The 20,682-nt window shown below is 35.4% G+C and overlaps 1 protein-coding gene across 38 annotated transcripts in view; it reads right to left on the reverse strand.

Moving 5' to 3' along the window:
* Positions 1 to 20,682, reverse strand: part of BAZ2B (bromodomain adjacent to zinc finger domain 2B) — a 326,925-nt gene that overhangs the window by 133,857 nt on the left and 172,386 nt on the right. For all 38 annotated transcript variants that reach the window (XM_043576806.1, XM_043576805.1, XM_043576798.1 and 35 more), the window contains one exon: positions 13,410 to 13,553. In XM_043576806.1, the coding sequence (XP_043432741.1) occupies positions 13,410 to 13,551 (142 nt within the window). In that variant the 5' untranslated portion in view covers positions 13,552 to 13,553. The remainder of the gene's footprint in view (positions 1 to 13,409; positions 13,554 to 20,682) is intronic.

Here is a 20,682-nt window from a genome sequence, read left to right on the forward strand (position 1 = left end):
GGTAAACAGCTTTTGATTCAGTTTAGCAAATGACTGTTGTTAAAAGATAGGAGCAGTTCCTCTTTTGTAATAAGCATTTTTGTTAGATCGATGAAAGGATTTAGAGTTCACGGATTAAAATGCTAAAAATATACAATATTTTATATATACTTTTATCTTCAAATCCAACTGTACTTACTTGAGTAATGAAATAGAAAACTAAAAATAATTGAATTCCAAAATCTTATTTTACCTATGTTTTAATAAATAAAAAATACTTACAATGAGCAAAAAATTATTAAATCAGCTTTGAAAAACATACTAAGTGTATTAATTTGCTGGGGTTGCCATAACAAAGTACCACAAACTGAGTGCCTCTGATTACAATTTATCATCACACAGTTTCAGAGGCTAGCAGTCAGAAATCAAAGAGGCTCTAAGGAAGGATCTGTTCCATGGTTCTCTCTTAGCTTTTGGTAACCTAGGTGTTCTTTGTAGGTCTTTACATGGGCTTCTCTGTGCATGTCTCTGTGTCCAAATTTCCCTCATTCATAAGGATACCAGTCATACTGGTTTAAAACCCACTCTAATAACCTCATTTTAACTTGATCTTCTGTAAGGACTCTATCTCCAAATAGGTCACATTCTGAGATACTGGGAGTTAGGACTCCAGTATGTTTTCTGGGAAGAGACAAAATTTAATCTATAGCACAGGGTTTATTTTTATGAGTACTTAATTGATTTTAAGATATTACCTTACTTTAGTAATTTATTGTTAAAATTCTAAGTTAAAACTACAAAGTTCTACTCATAAAAGTTAGGTAAAATAATATTTCAAAAATATTGGGTGCTTTGTGATCAAATCCGTCATTAAATAAACCCACTAAGTTGGAGGAAGTTTAGATACTTGAAAGTTTGAGGGCCTTTATTTATGAAATTTGTAGATACCTACAACATATACAAATCATCTAAAAAGGAAAATAATGATAGTTTATACTATAATGTAAATATTCAAAGAAACTGGGATGAAACTTTGGCTGTATCCCTAAACCCACAAGAATAGGTCTATCTCATTCCCTTGATGATTCACTAGTGATGTAAACTTAAGCCCTGGGCATCTTCTAAATAAGAAGTTCGAATAAAATAACAACTTTGAACTTGCAGGGTTTTATTTATTCCTTCTGTTTTCAGCAAGGTCAGCTGATACTTTAAGATTCTTTACCATGTGGCTTATAATGCCCATCCCCAGCTAAAATCTGCATAGCCGTTTGGTATTACCGAACAAAATACAGCATCATCTAGAAAATGTATTAATTAAAGTTAATTTATCATCTAATTTTCATGTCCAAGTCCTGCAAGTTCATCTCCTTCCTTTCTTCAAAAATTGTTTCTTGAGCATATATTTTGTGCCAATCCCTGAATGGATAAATGTGGATTAAAAAAAAGCAGATATAGTGCCTGTCCTTTAAACACAGAAAAAGGACAAGTAAGTAAAATAACACCAACTGTATAATTAGATTGTGAAGAGTATGATGGAGGAAATTATTAGGGGCAAAAATATATAATAGTGGGACAATTACATAGACACTATGAACAGAGGAGAATTCTCCAATTAGTGTCTTAGGACATTTAACCTGAGACAAACCATAAGAAAGAATCAGCCACATGAAGATCTTCCAGACACAGGGGAAGTATGTTTGAGATCCTGATTTGGGAAAGAATGTTTTATATCTGAAGAAGTGAAAGGCTTAGGAGGCTGAAAGATAATGGGACCAGAGTGAGAATAGTACCGGATCAATTTGATGTAGTCAGAGATTTGATCATGGAGGGTATAGGGTGTTAGGTGTTAGGTCAAAAGGTACCAAACACCCAGCTCAAAAATGGCTAAAGTAAAAAAGTGTATGTATTAACTCACATAATGTAAAAACTTTGGAAAATGTTCACTTTAAATAAGGAAGATTGATTGAAAGTTTACCAGTACCTAATTTCTCTTTCTTCGTTTGGTTCTACCTCCTCAAATGGGCCCTTCCTCCTAGGTTTGTGGGACAAAAGGGTATCCTTTCTCACGAATAACAATCCCAGAATGGAATCCCTTTGTCTTTGATTACTCTGACTTATATCATGTGGCCCTTATTCCTTAGCCAATTACTAATGCCTGAGAAATATATTTGGATTGGCTAGAATGGGTAACACACCACCCCTGGAGTCTTAGGGGAATTTTTTTTAAGTGATTTGTTCTGGCGGGGGCAACTTCAGGCAATACTGTAGTAGTAGTGAAGAGGTCACATGAACCATCCATAGAAAATAATTATAAAAATCAGATTTAAAACAACAACAACAAAATTAAAGGTACTGAAAAGCAACCAAAAGCTAAGAAAAGCCAAGGGAGAGTTTAATCTAGAAAAGTCGTAATGAGAAGGGGGTAAGAAGTATGACTTTGTGGCTTTCTGGTCCGATATGCTACCTAAACCTCACAGGTATAACTACAGAAAAGAGCGGAAGAAAACACATCAGGCTTATCAACTAAAGGTGCCAGAGGTCAGAATCCAGGGCTGAGAAAACATCAGGAAATTTAAAGGGGAAATTCTGGCAATGAGCAAACCACAGAAAGAATGAGACCCAAATTCAGAGCTTAAATTATCCAAAAGCCTAGCTACAAGTACACTGTACATGAATAGGGAAGGATTCCAGGGCACTGCAAAATAGCTAGCAGAGAATGCAGAGAAATCTACTCCTGAAAGACAGAGCTACACATGGCAGATCAGCTGAGTTTGATGTATTTCTTTATTGAGTACAATCCCTCACCATGATAAGCTTAGACAGCAGAAAGCCTGAAGTGTCAGAGTACAGAGTCCAAAGCTAGCACAGCAGCTGGAAAGTAGAGGGTAATCTTAGAAGCAAGGAAACCACAGAGAGAAAGAGACTCATCTCTGCCTAAGTACTTGGCTGACCCAACAGTTTTCACAGGCACGGAAGAAACCAGCAGGGGGTTAGTCTACAAAAAAAAAAACATAAACAAAAAAACAAAAAAAAAAGTGGAAAGCCAAAAAACAGAGGATAGATCATCATCAGTATGTTTTTTACCACAATGACATTAAAATGGACATCAATAAAGAATTGAGATGTTGGAAAAGCCAAAAGATTCCACCAAAAAACTGCTAGAATTGATTCATGAATTCAGCAAAGTTGCAGGATATAATATCAACGCACAGAAATCAGTTGCATTCCTATACACCAAAAATGAAGTGACAGAAAGAGAAATCAAGGAATCAATCCCATTTACAGTTGCACAAAAAAACATAAAATACCTAGGAATAAATCTAACCAAAGAGGTGAAAAATCTATACACTGAAAACTATAGAAAGCTTATGAAAGAAAATGAAGAAGACACAAAAAAAATGGAAAAAGATTCCATGCTCCTGGATAGGAAGAACAAATATTGTTAAAATGTCAATACTACTCAAAGCAATCTACATATTCAATGCAATCCCTATCAAAATAACACCAGCATTCTTCACAGAGCTAGAACAAATAATCCTAAATTTGTATGGAACCAGAAAAGACCCCGAATAGACAAAGCAATCTTGAAAAAGAAAACCAAAGCAGGAGGCATCACAATCCCAGACTTCAAGCTATACTACAAAGTTGTAATCATCAAGACAGTATGGTACTGGCACAAGTACAGACACTCAGATCAATGGAACAGAATAGAGAATCCAGAAATGGACCCACAAACATATGGCCAACTAATCTTTGACAGAGCAGGAAAGAATATCCAATGGAATAAAGACAGTCTCTTCAGCAAGTGGTGCTGGGAAAACTGGACAGCGACATGCAGAAGAATGAACCTGGACCACTTTCTTATACCATACACAAAAATAAACTCGAAATGGATGAAAGACCTTAATGTAAGACAGGAAGCCATCAAAATCCTCGAGGAGAAAGCAGGCAAAACCCTCTTTGATCTTGGCTGCAGCAACTTCTTACTCAACACGTCTCCAGAGGCAAGGGAAACAAAAGCAAAAATGAACTACTGGGACCTCATCAAAATAAAAAGCTTCTGCACAGCGTAGGAAACAATCAGCAAAACTAAAAGGCAACCAACAAAATGGGAGACGATATTTGCAAACAACCTGTCAGATAAAGGGTTAGTATCCAAAATCTATAAAGAACTTCTCAAACTCAACACCCACAAAACAAATAATCCAGTGAAGAAATGGGCAAAAGAAATGAATAGACACTTCTCCAAAGAAGACATCCAGATGGCCAACCGACACATGAAAAAATGCTCAATATCACTCATCATCAGGGAAATACAAATCAAAACCACAATGAGATACCACCTCACACCTGTCAGAATGGCTAACATTAACAACTCAGGCAACAACAGATGTTGGCGAGGATGTGGAGAAACGAGGATCTCTTTTGCATTGTTGGTGGGAATGCAAGCTGGTGCAGCCACTCTGGAAAACAGTATGGAGGTTCCTTAAAAATCTAAAAATAGAACTACCCTACAACCCAGCAATCACACTACTAGGCATTTATCCACGGGATACAGGTGTGCTGTTTCAAAGGGACACATGCACCCCCATGTTTACAGCAGCACTATCAACAATAGCCAAAGTATGGAAAGAGCCCAAATAATCATCGATGGATGAATGGATAAAGATGTGGTGTATATATATACAATGGAGGATGAGTCGGCAATCAAAAAGAATGAAATCTTGCCATTTGCAACTACGTGGATGGAACTGGAGGGGATTATGCTAAGTGAAATTAGTCAGAGAAAGATAAAAATCATGACTTCACTCATATGAGGACTTTAAGAGACAAAATAGATGAACATAAGGGAAGGGAAACAAAAATAATGTAATAACAGGGAGGGGGACAAAACAGAACAGACTCATAAATATGGAGAACAAACAGGGTTACAGGAGGGGTTGTGGGGGGGGATGGGCTAAATGGGTAAGGGGCGCTAAGGAATCTACTCTTGAAATCATTGTTGCACTATATGCTAACTAATTTGGGTGTAAATTTAAAAAAATAAAAAATAATTATTTGAGATGTCAAATTACTGACTTCCAAATAACCCATTGGTGAAAGAAAAATTCAAAAGGCAACAAAATATTTTCACTAGAATGATACTGAAAACATCAAAATATGTGGGATATAGTTACAACAGTAGTTAACCAAGAAGTTTATAACATTAAATGCATACATAAGAAAAAGAAAAAGGTCTTGAATAAATGACCTAAGCTTTCCTTTTAAGAAGTTACCAAAAAGAAAGACAGAAAGAAAGAAAGAAAGAAAGAAAGAAAGAAAGAGAAAGAAAGAAAGAAATTACACACACCAAAGAAAAAAAATCAGGAAATAATAAAGGACAGAAATAAATAAAACACAAAAGTGAGAAAAACCAATGAAACCAAAAGCTAGTTTGTCAAAAAGATTAATAAAATTGATAAACCTCTAGTCACAAAGAAAAAAAAGGCACAAATTATTAATATCGATAATGAAAGAGGACATTCAAAGGATAAGTTACTATTTGGAACAACTTTGTGCTCATAAAGTCAATGATTTAGATGAAATGGACAAATTCCTTGAAAGACATCAACAACCAAGGCTCACTAACGAAAAACGATAAGCTGAATATATTCTCTATCAATATGTAAAAAGTTGAACTCATGGCTTAATATCTTCCAACAACAATTAAAACAACAACAAATTTTCCAAGCCCAGATGACTTCCACTGGTGGATTCTACCAAAAATTTAAGCAAGAAATAATACCAATTCGATACAAACTTTTCCCAAAAACAGGTTTTCAAGAAGGAGGAAGAGGTCAACTATGTAAACTCTGCCAAGAGGCTGAGATGAGAATAGAAAAGTAACAGGTATGGGTTGATGTGTACATAAGAGATGAGAAAAAGGAGAAAGCATATGCAACTTTGTCTTTTGAGGAATTTGCCTGTGAAGCAAGGCAGAAAATAGGGCAATGACCAGAAGAATAGTTGAGATGAAAGGAAGGTTTTTGGTATGTGTGGTTTTTTTTTTTTTTTTAGGATGGGAGATACTACCAGCATGCTTTTATATTGAGTGACATGATCCAGTAAACACAGAAAAATTAATGATATTGTATAGAAGGAATGAAGTCCTTAAAAGTCTCTTAAACATCTTTTTAAAAAGCAATAGGTATTTGCTATTGTCTGTGATGCTTAAGAGCCATATCTTTTGAGTGAAGCATTTTTTCTATTTGGTTTAATTTACATTGTTGTATGGAATAATATATCAAAAAGAAATTTGTAATAAGTACACACGAGCCATTAGATGTTTTGAAGAAAAAAGCTGCTGAAATTGGTATCAAGTTCATCTATATACACATCAGGAGTTTATTACACTTCACAGGTTGAGAGATATGGCAGAGGGCCTATCACCAGATGAGCTGACGTGCATAGATAATTGGCTCATTTAACATTAGTTCTAACCTCCTTTCAGTGTACCTTCCTGTGATGCAGAAGCTGGGCAGCTTAAAACTACATTTACCAGTCTCTCTTGCAGCCAGGATGGATATAGTTTAGATTCTGCCAATCAGATATGTTTGAAAAGAATTAAAACCTGAGTTAATCTGGCACATTAGCAGCACATAATGTGTATCCTTGATGTGGGTGTACACCTATGAGGCAACATAGAACAACCTTGGAGGCAGTTATGTCAGTGGTTCCCAAACACTGGATTGCAGCTGAGGTGGTATGATCCATGGAGACATTAGCTGGAACAGTGGTGTCCTGATTGACCCTTAAGCAGGCCAGTTCAGTAGTAACACCCTGAAAGCATGCATGACGAGGGAACCAGCTCCTCAATAATTTCATACATACCCAATTCCCTATATTAAATCTCTTTCTGCTGAAAACAGCTTTAGTGTTATCGTGAGCTGAACTGGCTGAAATATCAACCAACAAGCCCAACCGGTGACCGTTTCAAAACCAAAAAGCCAATTCAGTCTATCACAACTGGTCTGCTATCTGATTACCAAGGACTCTTCAAAGTAATACTGAAGGAAAGGAAAATGAAATCCTTAAAAATGTATGTATAACCTTGAAGGTTAGAGAGGAGTTCTTAAACTAGGATAACCATAAATAAAAATATTGAGAAATCTGACTACATTAAAATTGGAAGTTCTATTAATCAAAAGACAATTTGGAATAAAAAAAGACACACCACAGACTGGGTAAAGATAGGTCCCACAAATATAACTAACAAAAGGACCAGCATCCAAAATATAAAATACTCCTAAATTTATAGGAAAAAGATACACAATCTGATGGAAAAATGTACCAAAGTCCTAAATAATCACTTCAAGAAAGAAGATCCAAAAGGCTAAAAACATAAAAAGGCACCTCAGTGAGACATTTCATATTCATCACTGACAAAAATCAAAAAGGCTGACAATGGGAAGTGTTAGCATGGATGACAAGCCTCAGGATTCTTTTTATTTTTTTTTTTAATTTTTTTTAACGTTTACTTATTTTTGAGACAGAGAGAGACAGAGCATGAACAGGGGAGGGGCAGAGAGAGGGGGAGACACAGAATCTGAAACAGGCTCCAGGCTCTGAGCTGTCAGCACAGAGCCCCACACGGGGCTCGAACTCACGGACCGTGAGATCATGACCTGAGAGCCGAAGTCGGACGCTTAACCGACCAAGCCACCCAGGCGCCCCAAGCCTCAGGATTCTAATACACAGTTGGTGGGAAAAGAAATTAGTACTACTGGTAAAGTTGGAAGACATTTTCAGAAATGTATGCTTATATGCACTGGGATCCTTGTTTATTGGTCCTAGCATTGTAATTAGCAAAAGTTGGAAACAACTCAAATGTCCACCAACAGGAATATGGATGTATATTCTATTAAGTGCAACATGCAAAAAGATAACTGAGCCTTTTCTCTTTTAAAACTTATTCCTCCTCCACATTTCTCATTACCTCACTCCTGAGCCAGTTACTCAAGTCATGTCCGGGCTTCTCTCTCTCTCTAAACATTGCCTTTGCCAAATTTGAATAGTCATTATGTCCTATATGTCCCTTCTTCTCTGACTCCTTAATTTGAGCCCATATAATTTCTCACCCAGATAAATATAACTAACTCCTAAAGGTCTTCTTTGCCTCTAGTCTCATTCCCACTGCAAACTGATGTTCAAATGTTGCTAAAGCTTTCATTTTCAAAGCCATGTGATGATAAAACCCTTCTACTTGGATGAAGTATGAATAAAAATAATGGGTATAATTTACTAGGCACCCACTGTATGTCAGGCATTATCTCATTTATCCCTGTAAGGCTGCAAAATGGGTGATGTTATATCTATTCTATAGATGAGGCAACTAAAGCTTGAAAGGGGTAAAATGGGGCCCCTGGGTGGCTCAGTCAGATGAATGTCTACCTCTTGCTTTCAACTTGGGTTATGATTCTGGGATCATGGGATCAAGCCCCACATCAGGCTCCCTGCTGAGCATGGAGCCTGCTTGATATTCTCATTCTCCTTCTCTCTGCCTCTCTCCTCCCTCACATATGTTCTCTCTCCTTAAAAAAAATAAAAACATAAGTTAATTACCCAAATTCACACAGTTAATAAGTGAACAAGCCAAGATTCAATTTCAAGTTATTTCAATTGCAAAATCTTTGCTTTTAATCATGACTCTGCCTGAATTCCTAAGCATCGCACATGAAGTTCTAAATGATCTGACAGTAGCCTATTCCCCAGCTTGACTTCCTGTTCCTCTTGCTTCCATTTCACCATGGTAGATATTGTCTATCCCTTACTAGTAACCTCTATTTTCTTCAGGAAAGCAGTATCCTCAGCTAAAAACTTGTTTTCCTGACCTTTCGGAAGCTGAGGTTATGATTCAGAGGAAAGAGATACAAGTGGAAATCTCTGGATGGGGTTTCTGGGAAAGCTCTTTAACAGGGGTCAAAGCAAGCTAGTATGCAACTTTTGCTGTACCCTCACCCCATCTTCTTCCTTCCTAGAAAATTATGCTGTACAGAAATCAGCTCTCTTACAGCCATGGGATATACATGTGAGCATGAAAGCCCCATACTCTAAAAGACAGAATATAAAATTAGAAGCCCAAGTCTGTGATGGCATTACCCACTCCAGGACTGCCTTTCTATGGGCTTGCATGTTTAATTGCCATGTTTTCCTACTCACAGTTAAGCACTGTCATAACTGACATATACCCTAAGTTCAGGTATTTATTGGTCAACTTGCAATTTCCTCGATATATTATGATTTGGTACACTTCTGTAGAGGGAGGTGGCCTGCAAGTAAGACACATATATAAACCAGTCTTTAATTTCTAAAGGAAAAGTAACACTCTGGCTTAAGCCAGAGAATTTTTAAACCATTTATTTGTTTTGTGTATTCAGCGTTTTGATAAGCTTTTGTTTAAAGGTTCTACCCTTAAAAATGGGTTGAAATTCAGCAACTATTACTGAAATTTCTCAAAGTTTTATCTTTGTGTTAGGTCAGTGACCACAAATCTCAAACAAATTTGATAAAGTTTAATTGTGGAACTATTCTCTTAGCTTTTACTCAGAGTCAATATGTGGAATAATCTGAATATCTGTGAAATTGGTATGTAGGTACTATTTTTTTTTTTAATTTTTTTTTTCAATGTTTATTTATTTTTGGGACAGAGAGAGACAGAGCATGAACGGGGGAGGGGCAGAGAGAGAGGGAGACACAGAATCGGAAACAGGCTCCAGGCTCTGAGCCATCAGCCCAGAGCCCGACGCAGGGCTCGAACTCACGGACCGCGAGATGGTGACCTGGCTGAAGTCGGACGCTTAACCGACTGCGCCACCCAGGCGCCCCAATATTTGTTTTTTTTATACAAAAGTTCTGGTGACATATTCCACATACCACTCAGGGCTAGAAAAAAAGGTTTATTTTTCTTCTGAAGAACTGATATACTTACTAACAGTGGTTATGAGTCATGTAACACATTATGTATTCCTTTTTTTCTTAGCGACTAGTTTGCTAAGTTTTTTGGTCCAATATCAGTGGCTTTGTTTGGCTAACACCTTTTTACCTTTTAGAGCCTATTCTTTGATATTTTAGGTATTTTGTGTTTGCTTATTGTGCCAATACATTTATTGAAAGCTGTCTCAAATTATTTTTTTAGAAATAGGTAAGTTCTTTTATTAAAAATTATAACTTAAAGGAAAAAGAAATATTACTCTTCTGATATGACCAACAAAAACCCATATGCAGATACCCTTAGATTAATCAATCATTATTGCGATGTTGTTTTCTATCATAGTTACTGTAATAAAATTGAAGGTTTATTGTGAGAGGCAATCCTCCCAGGTCTCTGCATATTATTGCTGGGTATGCCAAGAATGCAAAGCCTTGACCACTCTTTAGGCAGACCATTTCTCAGGATTGCATTTGCAGGGAGCAACCCTGAAGGATGAAGCAGCATCTTCTTCAAGACAGAGCAGGTTTGCTTCATTTAATATGAAAGCATTGGATTCCCCAAGTTTGGTATTCCTCAGCTGCAACACAAACACACTTATAAGATTTATAAGATTTAACTGGGCCATTGTGTTGCCTCTTTAGGACTTGGGAGGCATGGGGAGCCAAGGCCAACACGATACTCATGCTATTTGCTGCGAAAGAAATAAAATGTCTGACTCAGGAGTCTCATGTCTTCTGCCAGCATGCACAATAGGGACAGGCTAATTTGGAGGTGGGTTTAGTCCCAAACCCCAACAAGGTATTCACTCAAAAAAATTAGTTGATCATTCAAAGTTTGAAAGCAGGTTTGAATTACATCCTTTGTAACTCAGAGGAATTCCTACAGGCATACCATTAATGAAGATGATGGAGAAAGGCCAATTAAAATAACTGTTTAAATCAACAGAATGTCCTCAAAGGATCCATTAAAGAACTGGTGAGGTTTTGACATTTTAAAAATGAAAATGGTTTTGTTGTCGCTATACATCAAATAAATTGAGGAGATTCAAGTTGTTTAAGACAAAGAGTCTAGATTCATTAACATTCTATGATCTTGTTATAAATGAAGAGAATTATCAGAATGAATGGGCCAAAAACAATGAATCAAATAAGGGAAGATAGGAAAATATGATAAATAGAGCTATGCAGGACAACTGAGCATTCTCTTATGCAACCCATCGGTTGTAAGTTAATATAAGGCTTTACTTTAAACATAAACCACAACACTGTGAAAGTTAAAAACAAAAAAGCATTTTCTTAGAAACTGAAAAAACTCATGCTGTGCATACTCAAAGTATGATATGTTAATAACTAATATATGTCTGAATAAACATAGAAGTAAAATATGCTTTCATTCAATATAAGCAACTCACCATAAAAATTCTACAACTTTCAAGTTGGTAAATAAATGATAAAAATGATTTTTTTTTCTAGACAACAAAATTTCTGATGTAGAAAATGAAAAAAATTCATGCTGTATATACGGAAAGTATAATGTGTTAATAACGAATATGTTTCTGAATAAATATAGAAATAAAATATGCCTTCATTCAACATAAGCAACTCAACATAAAAAGTCTGTGACACTCTCAAGTTGGCAAATAAATGTAAAAAGTGAAGTCTTTCCTAGATAAGGGAATTTCTGATGTAACTCTGCAACTCAGCATACCCCACCCCTTTTGCAACTCTCAACCACCACTAACAAAAAATAGTGCCCAACATGTTGTAAGTGTCCAAAGTTATAAGCAATTTAAGTGTCACTAATTCAGAAAACTAAGTAAGAAATTGGTAACAGCAAAGTGTCCAGAAAACTCATAGCTCTGTACTCAAGAATTGAAACCTTCAACATAAAAAAAAAAAGAAAATCTCTAGAAACACTATATAAAGACTAATACAAAGTAAGACAAGCAGATTGGAAGATACACTGAAATGAGCCGACAACAAAGGAAATAAGAAGAATTATAAAGCGCAGGAAAGAATAATTACAAAAGTACAACTGTGTACAATCATTTAGACAAACTAAGATAAAATGCCAATCACAGCATCACTATTTTTGAACACAGCATATTGTCAAAGGCATTCATCATTTTATATACAAGGGAAGTGTGCATGAAGTTGTGAACTGACTCAACCAAGACTGTACAGGATGCAGGATAGGGATTTCATTTATTATTTTTATTTTTTTTTATTTAAAAAAAATTTAACATTTATTTATTATTGAGAGATAGAGAGACACAGAGCATGAGCAGGAGAGGGGTAGAGAGAGGGGGAAACACACAATCCGAAGTAGGCTCCAGGCTCCGAGATGTTAGCACAGAGCCCGACGCGGGGCTCGAACTCACAAACTGCGAGATCATGACCCAAGCCTAAGTCGGTCGCTCAACCAACTGAGCCACCCAGGCGCCCCTCATTTATTAGTTTTAAATAAAAGGCTATTTTATCTTATTTTGTAATCCCTACGAAAATTCTAGAGAATTGTTCTGATAAATCAATGACAAAATGACATCCTTCTTATCATTCCATTGATTAAAAGAAATCAAAATAATTGAATAAATATATATTTGACAATTTACTAAGGTATTTTGTTAGCAAACATTCCATATTTATCCAAAATTATAAATCTAATTTTGAAAAAGATATCATTTAGTTCTTTGGCTTATAAACAGATGAAATAATCTATATGATAAAAAAATATTTAACTTTAAAACCTTCCTAGTGATAAAGGAATGAGTTAACCCTTTAGCATTTTCCTTTTTTTTAAAAAAAAAAAAAAAAAAAAAAAGGAGGTATTCTACCAAATCTGCGTTTGGGCAAAGAATGATTTCGGGCAGTAATTAAAAACACCTTCTATAAAATTAATCGAAATTTATGATATTTTCACTTCTGAAATCGAATTTTTATTATTGCCTTTTTAGCAGTCTGAACTTTGTTCATGTTTAAGAGAAACTTGTCATGCTGTTAATTTTTAGAATATTTTCCATCGAGTAGATGATCTCCTTTAGTACACATCATGAACTGGGGTAGTTGGGAGTTTGGTGAAAGATATTTCAAATAGCAGAAGCAAATTTAGAACAAAAGGTCCATGGCATTGGTACCTAATCTTACCACCAAGGACTCCTTTGTATTTCTTTCACCTCTTCATGGGTTTATTGCTTAAAAATATTTTGCATGTACTCATTTATTAATTGAAATGGTCAAATTAAGACAAGATGAAGAGAGCTTCTCATAAGCATGTAAAGCATGAAAGATCCAGCGTGACACCTCAGTGTGCTGGCAAAATCCAGGAAAAGCAGAAACCTAGTTATTGTTCAACAGGTCAAGAGAGATGATGAAGACATTTTACTCAGAGTTCAGTAAAACACTATGAATGCAAATTAATAAATGGAAGGTATTCTAAAACTGAGTCAATAAAGGGTATTCACCACATGGGTTGATTGTAGAGCTCAGGGAAGCAGCTCCCGTGGAAAGGCCGCCTTTTGAAACTGATGAAGCCACAGAAGGTACTGAAGATGAAGGTGTAGTAGAGGAGGCTGTTGAGGATGGTAACCGTTCTCCAGACTCCATGTCTATGAGAGGGAGAAAAACATCAATTCTCAGTATCTGATGGTGGCATTATTCAAAGAACTAAACATATTTAAATAATTCAAACATTTAGGCATATTTTTTAAAATATGAAAGTGTTTCAAAATACATGTTCTTCAGAAAGATAAAATATGGAATAAATAAAAACAAAATAAGTATAATTTAAAACACCAATTTATGAAATAAGTTTAATGTTTAGTATACCAAATCCTCTTTTAATAGACTTGCAGAATTTCCTTATAGCAAAAAAACATTAACAGTGGTTTGCATATATCTTCATACAAATGTGTTGCCACAATCTTAGAAAAATTAACATATTAACTTCTTATTCTTCCTAAATCACCTCATCGTCTATTCACTTACAACATAACACCCATATTATCTTAACGAATCAGGAAAATAACACCAGATTTACTTTTTGTGTGTTTTTTTAAATTTTATTTTAGAGGGAGAGGAAGAACATGCACTAGTGGGTGAGAAGGGCAGAGAGAGAGAGAGAGAGCGAGAGAGAGAGAGAGCGAAAGAGAGAGAGAGAGAGAGAGATTGAGAGAGAGAATCCCAAGCAGTCTCCATACTCAGCATGGAGCCTGATGTGGGACTTGATCCAGAAACCCTGGGATCATGACCTGAGATGAAACCAAGAGTCGGATGCTCAACCAACCGAGCCACCCAAATGCCCCCAAAATAACACCACATTTGAATGTGTTGTAACCCTGTCTTCTAAACCCAAGTCTTGAAAGTCTTAAACATCCAAGAATCTGACTTGGTAATCCCCAACAGAGCAAGCACTCCTCCCTCACCAAAAAGATAAATCCATTTTACAGTTTTTAATCATGTAAAGTATGAACTACAATTAAAATGGCCTTAATATGACCCATTTATAATAAATGAGCCACTTATATGTATTTATATTTATTTGCTTAGCTATTTTAGGTGTAATCTTACATTGGTCTTACTGTAACAGTTAATGCTGATATTAAAAATTTAGAGTAGAAATGGGTGGAGTTAAAATAAGTCATAGGATATAATGTACAGCATGGTGACTGTTGGTAGTAACACTGTTTTGTTTGAAAGTTGCTAAGAAAGTAGATCTTAAAAGTTCTCGTCACAAAAGAAATTTGTAATTGTGTGGTGATGAATGTTAAGTATGCTTATCATGATGATACTTTTGTAATACATACAAATATTATGCAATACATACAAATATTTGCAATACATACAAACTATCAAATCATTATGTTGTATATGTGAAACAAATATAAAATGTTGTATGTCAATTGTATCCCAATATTTTTTTAAAAATATAGAATATTAAAATGGTTATTTTAATACTCTCTGCATACAGTGATCCTACAAGGAAGCAAGAAAATCATGACTTTCCCAACTGCTTTAATAAGTACACAATTTACAGGAAGAAACAAAATAAAGACACTGCTCACTTAAAACTGAATTTACAATCCACCACAAACTTTCACTATGGAAATAATCTAACCATAAAAAAGATTTCTGTATGGAATTCTACAGGCAATTCAAATAAAAAGAGTTTGTTTTAAAAATACTGTCCAATTAAAATAACGCAGAGTTAATGTTTAAATGTTGATTTAATCCATATGGTATCTAGATGATTTTTCTCTTAAGATGGATACATATAGTAAAGATTATCATCTCTGGTTGACACATAGCATCAATAGTAACCAGTTCAATAAGTTTTCCAATCATACACAATTCAAAACCTTCTGTTCATATTCTGGTATTGCTGTTAATCACCTTATAGATGATAATGCCATAATGAGTATGTTCATATTCTTAAATAACTTCTCTTTCTTTTTTTCAGCATTCATCATGGAAAGTCGTAGCTGGTACCAATGGTTACATGAAACTAATGCTTACAGGGCAGGTTTTGGATCATCAAGCAGTCACCAACAAACTTTGAAACATGAGGCTGGTCTGAGCCGAGGCCCCTACTGACATCTTTCACTACAAATTATTTTCACCAACAAGTCTCATTTTACTAAATGCAAAAAATATGAATCCTTTACCTAGAGTTTATAGAAAAAGGCTATTTAAAAAAAATTATACCTGGTAACTTCACTGTGTCTAAATGCATTTAAAAAAATGGAAAGTTTTTTTTTTTTAATTTGCTTTTGTACTATATAATTTGGTGATATAACATAGATAAGCACTTTAGCTGAGTATCTGGCATAAAAGAATTCAATAAATAATAGTTGTTAATTTTTTAGGATAATAAATTATAAGCTCTAGGTGTATTTCTTTCTGTTGCTGTAACTTGATTTGGGACTAAAGCAAGTAAAATCCAGAAAGTCAAACAAGCAGTCTCTACATATTGCTTATTGGTGATCATTTTTCCTGGAAATATTTATTAAAATTAAAAATATACATATACTTGGATCTTACAATCTATTTTTGAGAATCTATTCTGTAGTAATAAAATACTAGTAGGTTCTTTATTATAACATAGTTTAAAAATAAAATTTAAACCTGGCAATAAGAAAGAGTGGAACTACATGGGGCGCCTGGGTGGCACAGTCGGTTAAGCGTCCGACTTCAGCCAGGTCACGATCTCGCGGTCCGGGAGTTCGAGCCCCGCGTCGGGCTCTGGGCTGATGGCTCAGAGCCTGGAGCCTGTTTCCGATTCTGTGTCTCCCTCTCTCTCTGCCCCTCCCCCGTTCATGCTCTGTCTCTCTCTGTCCCAAAAATAAATAAACGTTGAAAAAAAAAATTTAAGAAAGAATGGAACTACAGCTGGTAGTTACAGGTCTTTAGAACTACTCAGAGAAGAAGCCTTAAAATACATGTGTACGGAGGGATACTAAAAGCAGTAGAAAGTCTGGAAAAAGCAGGAGAGAGCAGAGAAAGCAGGAGAAAGTCTGAGGAGAAACAAGATATTGGCATAGTCTCCAAGTATCTGCTCCAAAATTTTTACTAATTACAGATGGCAAAAAATTAACTTCACAGTGGAGAAACTATACAACTTGTAATAAAATATCATGTGCCCTCTGATGCCCTTAGAGGCACATGCCACCTCTGTGGCATTCTTCCTGACAACACATAACCTCAGTCGAATCATGAGAAAACATCAGACAAACCAAAACTAACTAGTGTTCACCAAGTGTCCAGCTCATGAAAGTAAAGGAAAGACTAAAGAACAGCCAAAGGTTAAAGACTTAAAGCAGATACAATTAAATGTGATGTTGGATCCTAGGCTGAAATTTGGAACAGAAAAAGAACATTAATGGAAAAGCTAGTGAAATCCTTACAAAGTCTATAGTTCAGTTAATAGTGTTGTACCAGTGTTAATTTTCTGATTTTTATAATTTTGATAACTGTACTATGGTTATATAAATTATGAAAATTAGGGGGAAAATATATATGTGGGTAAAATATATACATGTGGGTAAAAAATATATATATGAATGCTCTGTATTTGTTTTTTAACTGTTTTTAAGTCTAAGATTATTTCTAAATAAAAAGTAAAGAAAAACAAAAAACAGTCTGGCACATAGTAGGCACTCAAAAAAATACATATGGGTTGGGGTTGAGGAATACAAATCTAAACACTGAAGAAATGAAGACACAGATTACATTGGGATTACAGCATTATGTCAACAAGACATTTGATAACAGACACTATTTGAGTTCAAAAACAGTATCTGGAGCTTATCAGCTGTGACCTTGTACCAATTATATAACTTCAGTGAACTTTCAATTCCCTCATGAGTAATATGATGATGATATAATTAGGATTAACTGAGATAATGCATGTAAAGTGCTGAATACCTACCAATTAATTATTAGCTATTGTTTTTAATAAGTGCATATCTGTGTATATAATTACGCATGTGTATGTGGCAGTAAAAGAAACCTTAAGGTATTTTAGATTATTCATTTCAAGTAAATATTTCAGAGTCATATCTATTTTAAGGTTATATGTATGTTTAGCATGTTATTACATTTTTTAGCCAGATAAATTTTGTTAAGAATTAAAAAAAAAAAAGAATTTACCTTTTGGGATGGGCATTGGGTGTTGTATGGAAACCAATTTGACAATAAATTTCATATATTAAAAAAAAAAAGAATTTAAAATAAATGTCTTGCAACTGTGTAAGTATGAATGGTGAAATGTTTTGCCTTAAAACTTTCAAAATAAAGTGGAACACAAATATATGTGAAAATTAATACATTCATTTTCAGTTGAAAAAATATAATTATGATTACACTAAATTGTTATTCATTATTTAAGCATATTACACAAAAATGGCAGAAACCCATCTCTTCAAATCATTTAAGAAAAATATATTCAGAGGCTCCTGGGGGCTCAGTGGGTTGAGTGTCCGACTCTTGATTTAAGCTTGGGTCATGATCCCAGGGTCCTGGGATTGAGCCCTGCCTCGGGCTTCATGCTTAGCATGGAGCCTGTTCAAGATTCTCTCTCTCTCTCAACCTCTGCTCCCCTCCCCATGCTCTCTCTCTAAATAAAAAAATAATAATAATTTAAATAAAAGAAAAATATATTCATTAAAATAAAAATGGTTAAGGTGTCTCAGAAGCACATATTTTCAGATTTCTGTTAGGGCCAGAGCATCCAGATCTGATACTGGCAATCCTATAACAGCCTCTCATTCTGACTCTATGTGTTAAGGATACCACCTTCATCTCAGGTTCAAACCACTACCAACAAACTTCTCTGTGACCAAAAACAGCCCAAATACCATAAGATCAAAATGAAGGGGCTATATAATAATATGACTCTGCCATCGCACACACTCAGTTATGGAAGAATATCAATTAGTAGGTGCATCTTCTAGCTTAAGGGCATTTATGAATATACTTTTTAATGTATAACTTCAGAATTCTTTATTTGCAAAGTTAATAACCAAGGTAAGGTAAAGATTACTACAACTTAAAATTAACATAAAATACTACAGTAAAAAATAAATTTGTTGATGTGAACAATGGAAGAAAAATGTGCAGAAGGTGATGAACAGATTATAAAAGATTTGATTCATTACATATCTTTCCCATAGTCTAAAGCACTAGCTCTCAACCAGGAGTGACTTTATAATGCCCTCTTTGGCCACTAGGAAACATTTGGCAAAGTCTGGAGACACTTTTGATGGCCACATCTGAGAGCATGCTACTGACAGTGCAGAGATAGAGTCTAGGGATATTGCTCAACTCCTACAATGCAAAGGACATCCCCTCCACAGAGAATTAGCTGGCCCAAAATGTTAGCAGTGCTAAGGCTGAGAAATCCTGATCTAAAGTATCAAAAATTGTATAACCTGGAATTCAATTAACTAAAACTTTCTGTGAAGTAGTAATTATACGTAATTGTTATAAGATGATTCAAGCTGATTTAAACATTATATTCAACTAGGTTTTGTGCCAAACTCTGGTCTGTATTTTACATTTTGTCCTAATTGTTTAAAACTGATAATGTAGGATATGTAATTAACAGATATCAGAATATTTGCTCATCCTAGATAACATGAATTTACTATATTTTATTAAGATGATATTTACTAGGGTGCCAGGGTGGTGGCTCAGGCAGTTAAATATCTGACTCTTGATTTCAGCGCAAGTCACAATCTCATGGTTGTGAGATCAAGCCCCGAGTCAGACTCCATGGTGATAGTGCAGAGCCTGCTTGGGATTCTCTTCCCCTCTCTCTCTCTCTCTCTCTCTCTGCCCCTCCCCACTTCTCTTTCTCTCTCAAAATAAATAAACTTAAAAAAAAAGTGACATTTACCAGTAACAATTCTGAGAATAGACAAAAATCAGAATTACTACAAACAACTTCCTCCCTGAATGATGATTTTCTATACTTCAGAAAGATCCAATGATCGCTTGTTACTGATAATACTGTTCAAATTCAGGCATATCAAACTTCCCTTTTGTGTAATCTGAGTTTATGAACACTGACAGCTGCTAGGCATAAACCTGAGCAGGTGCTAATAGGGAAGGGCAAGACATGTTGGCTAAGAAATGCAAATATGATCAGCTGCCTCTTATTCCAGCTACGCGATTCTTTAGTACTGAAAGCATAGGGATAGAATAGACTGAATATTCAGATAGTAAACATAAAAACAGATGTAGGTTTTCTCCTGAGAGGTGTTCTGCCTTTATTGTTGCCAAAAACACCAAAAGTTCTCTGTGAGAACTCAAAACACATAAGTAGATTTGGCAAAAGTTTACTTCTCAAGGCATTATAAACTCGAGTGAAACAATCATCAAGAATAGTATCAGGAGGGGGGCGCCTGGGTGGCTCAGTCGGTTAAGCGTCTGACTTCAGCTCAGGTCATGATCTCATGGTTCGTGAGTTTGAGCCCCGCGTCAGGCTCTGTGCTGACAGCTCAGAGCCTGGAGCCTGTTTCAGATTCTGTGTCTCCCTCTCTCTCTCTGACCCTCCCCCATTCATGCTCTGTCTCTCTCTGTCTCAAAAGTAAATAAACGTTAAAAAAAAAAAAAACTTGAAAAAAAAAAAGAAAAAAGAAAAAGAATAGTATCAGGAGGAAGTCACTATGCTGCTTCTTTAGGTTTAGTAGAACCACTAACTGTAGATTTACACGTCCATCATTTTCTAAAAGTTTTGAAAAAGGATTTCATGTAACTCTTTTATTTACTTATTTTTTTGAAAGAGAGAGAAAGAGAGCACATGCACAAGTGGGAGAGAGGCAGAGGGAGACAGAATCCTAAGCAGGCTCCAAGCCCAGTGCAGAGCCTGACAGGGGCCTCGATCTCAGGACTGCGAGATCATGACCTGAGCCAAAATCAAGAGTCAGACGCTCAAATGACTGAGCCATCCAGAAGCCCCTATAACTATTTCTTTATATAACTTCCAGGTAACTGAACACGTAGACAAATAATATTTCAAGATATTAAGTAGCAAAACAAAAACAAAGTCAAGAATACACAAACATTTTTCTGGTAAGAGATTTTGTGAAAGAGGAGATGAGGCAGAAACACCTTATTAGACCTCAAACATTCTCCAAACATAATATGGTTTGAAGGAAAATCATTCTATTTATAAAACTTTTATTTGCCTACATTTAAAAAAATAGTTCTTTTGAGTCATTATGTATATTGTGATTT

This window comes from Prionailurus bengalensis, chromosome C1 (genome assembly GCF_016509475.1).
Source record: "Prionailurus bengalensis isolate Pbe53 chromosome C1, Fcat_Pben_1.1_paternal_pri, whole genome shotgun sequence".
Taxonomy (NCBI): Eukaryota; Metazoa; Chordata; class Mammalia; order Carnivora; family Felidae; genus Prionailurus; species Prionailurus bengalensis.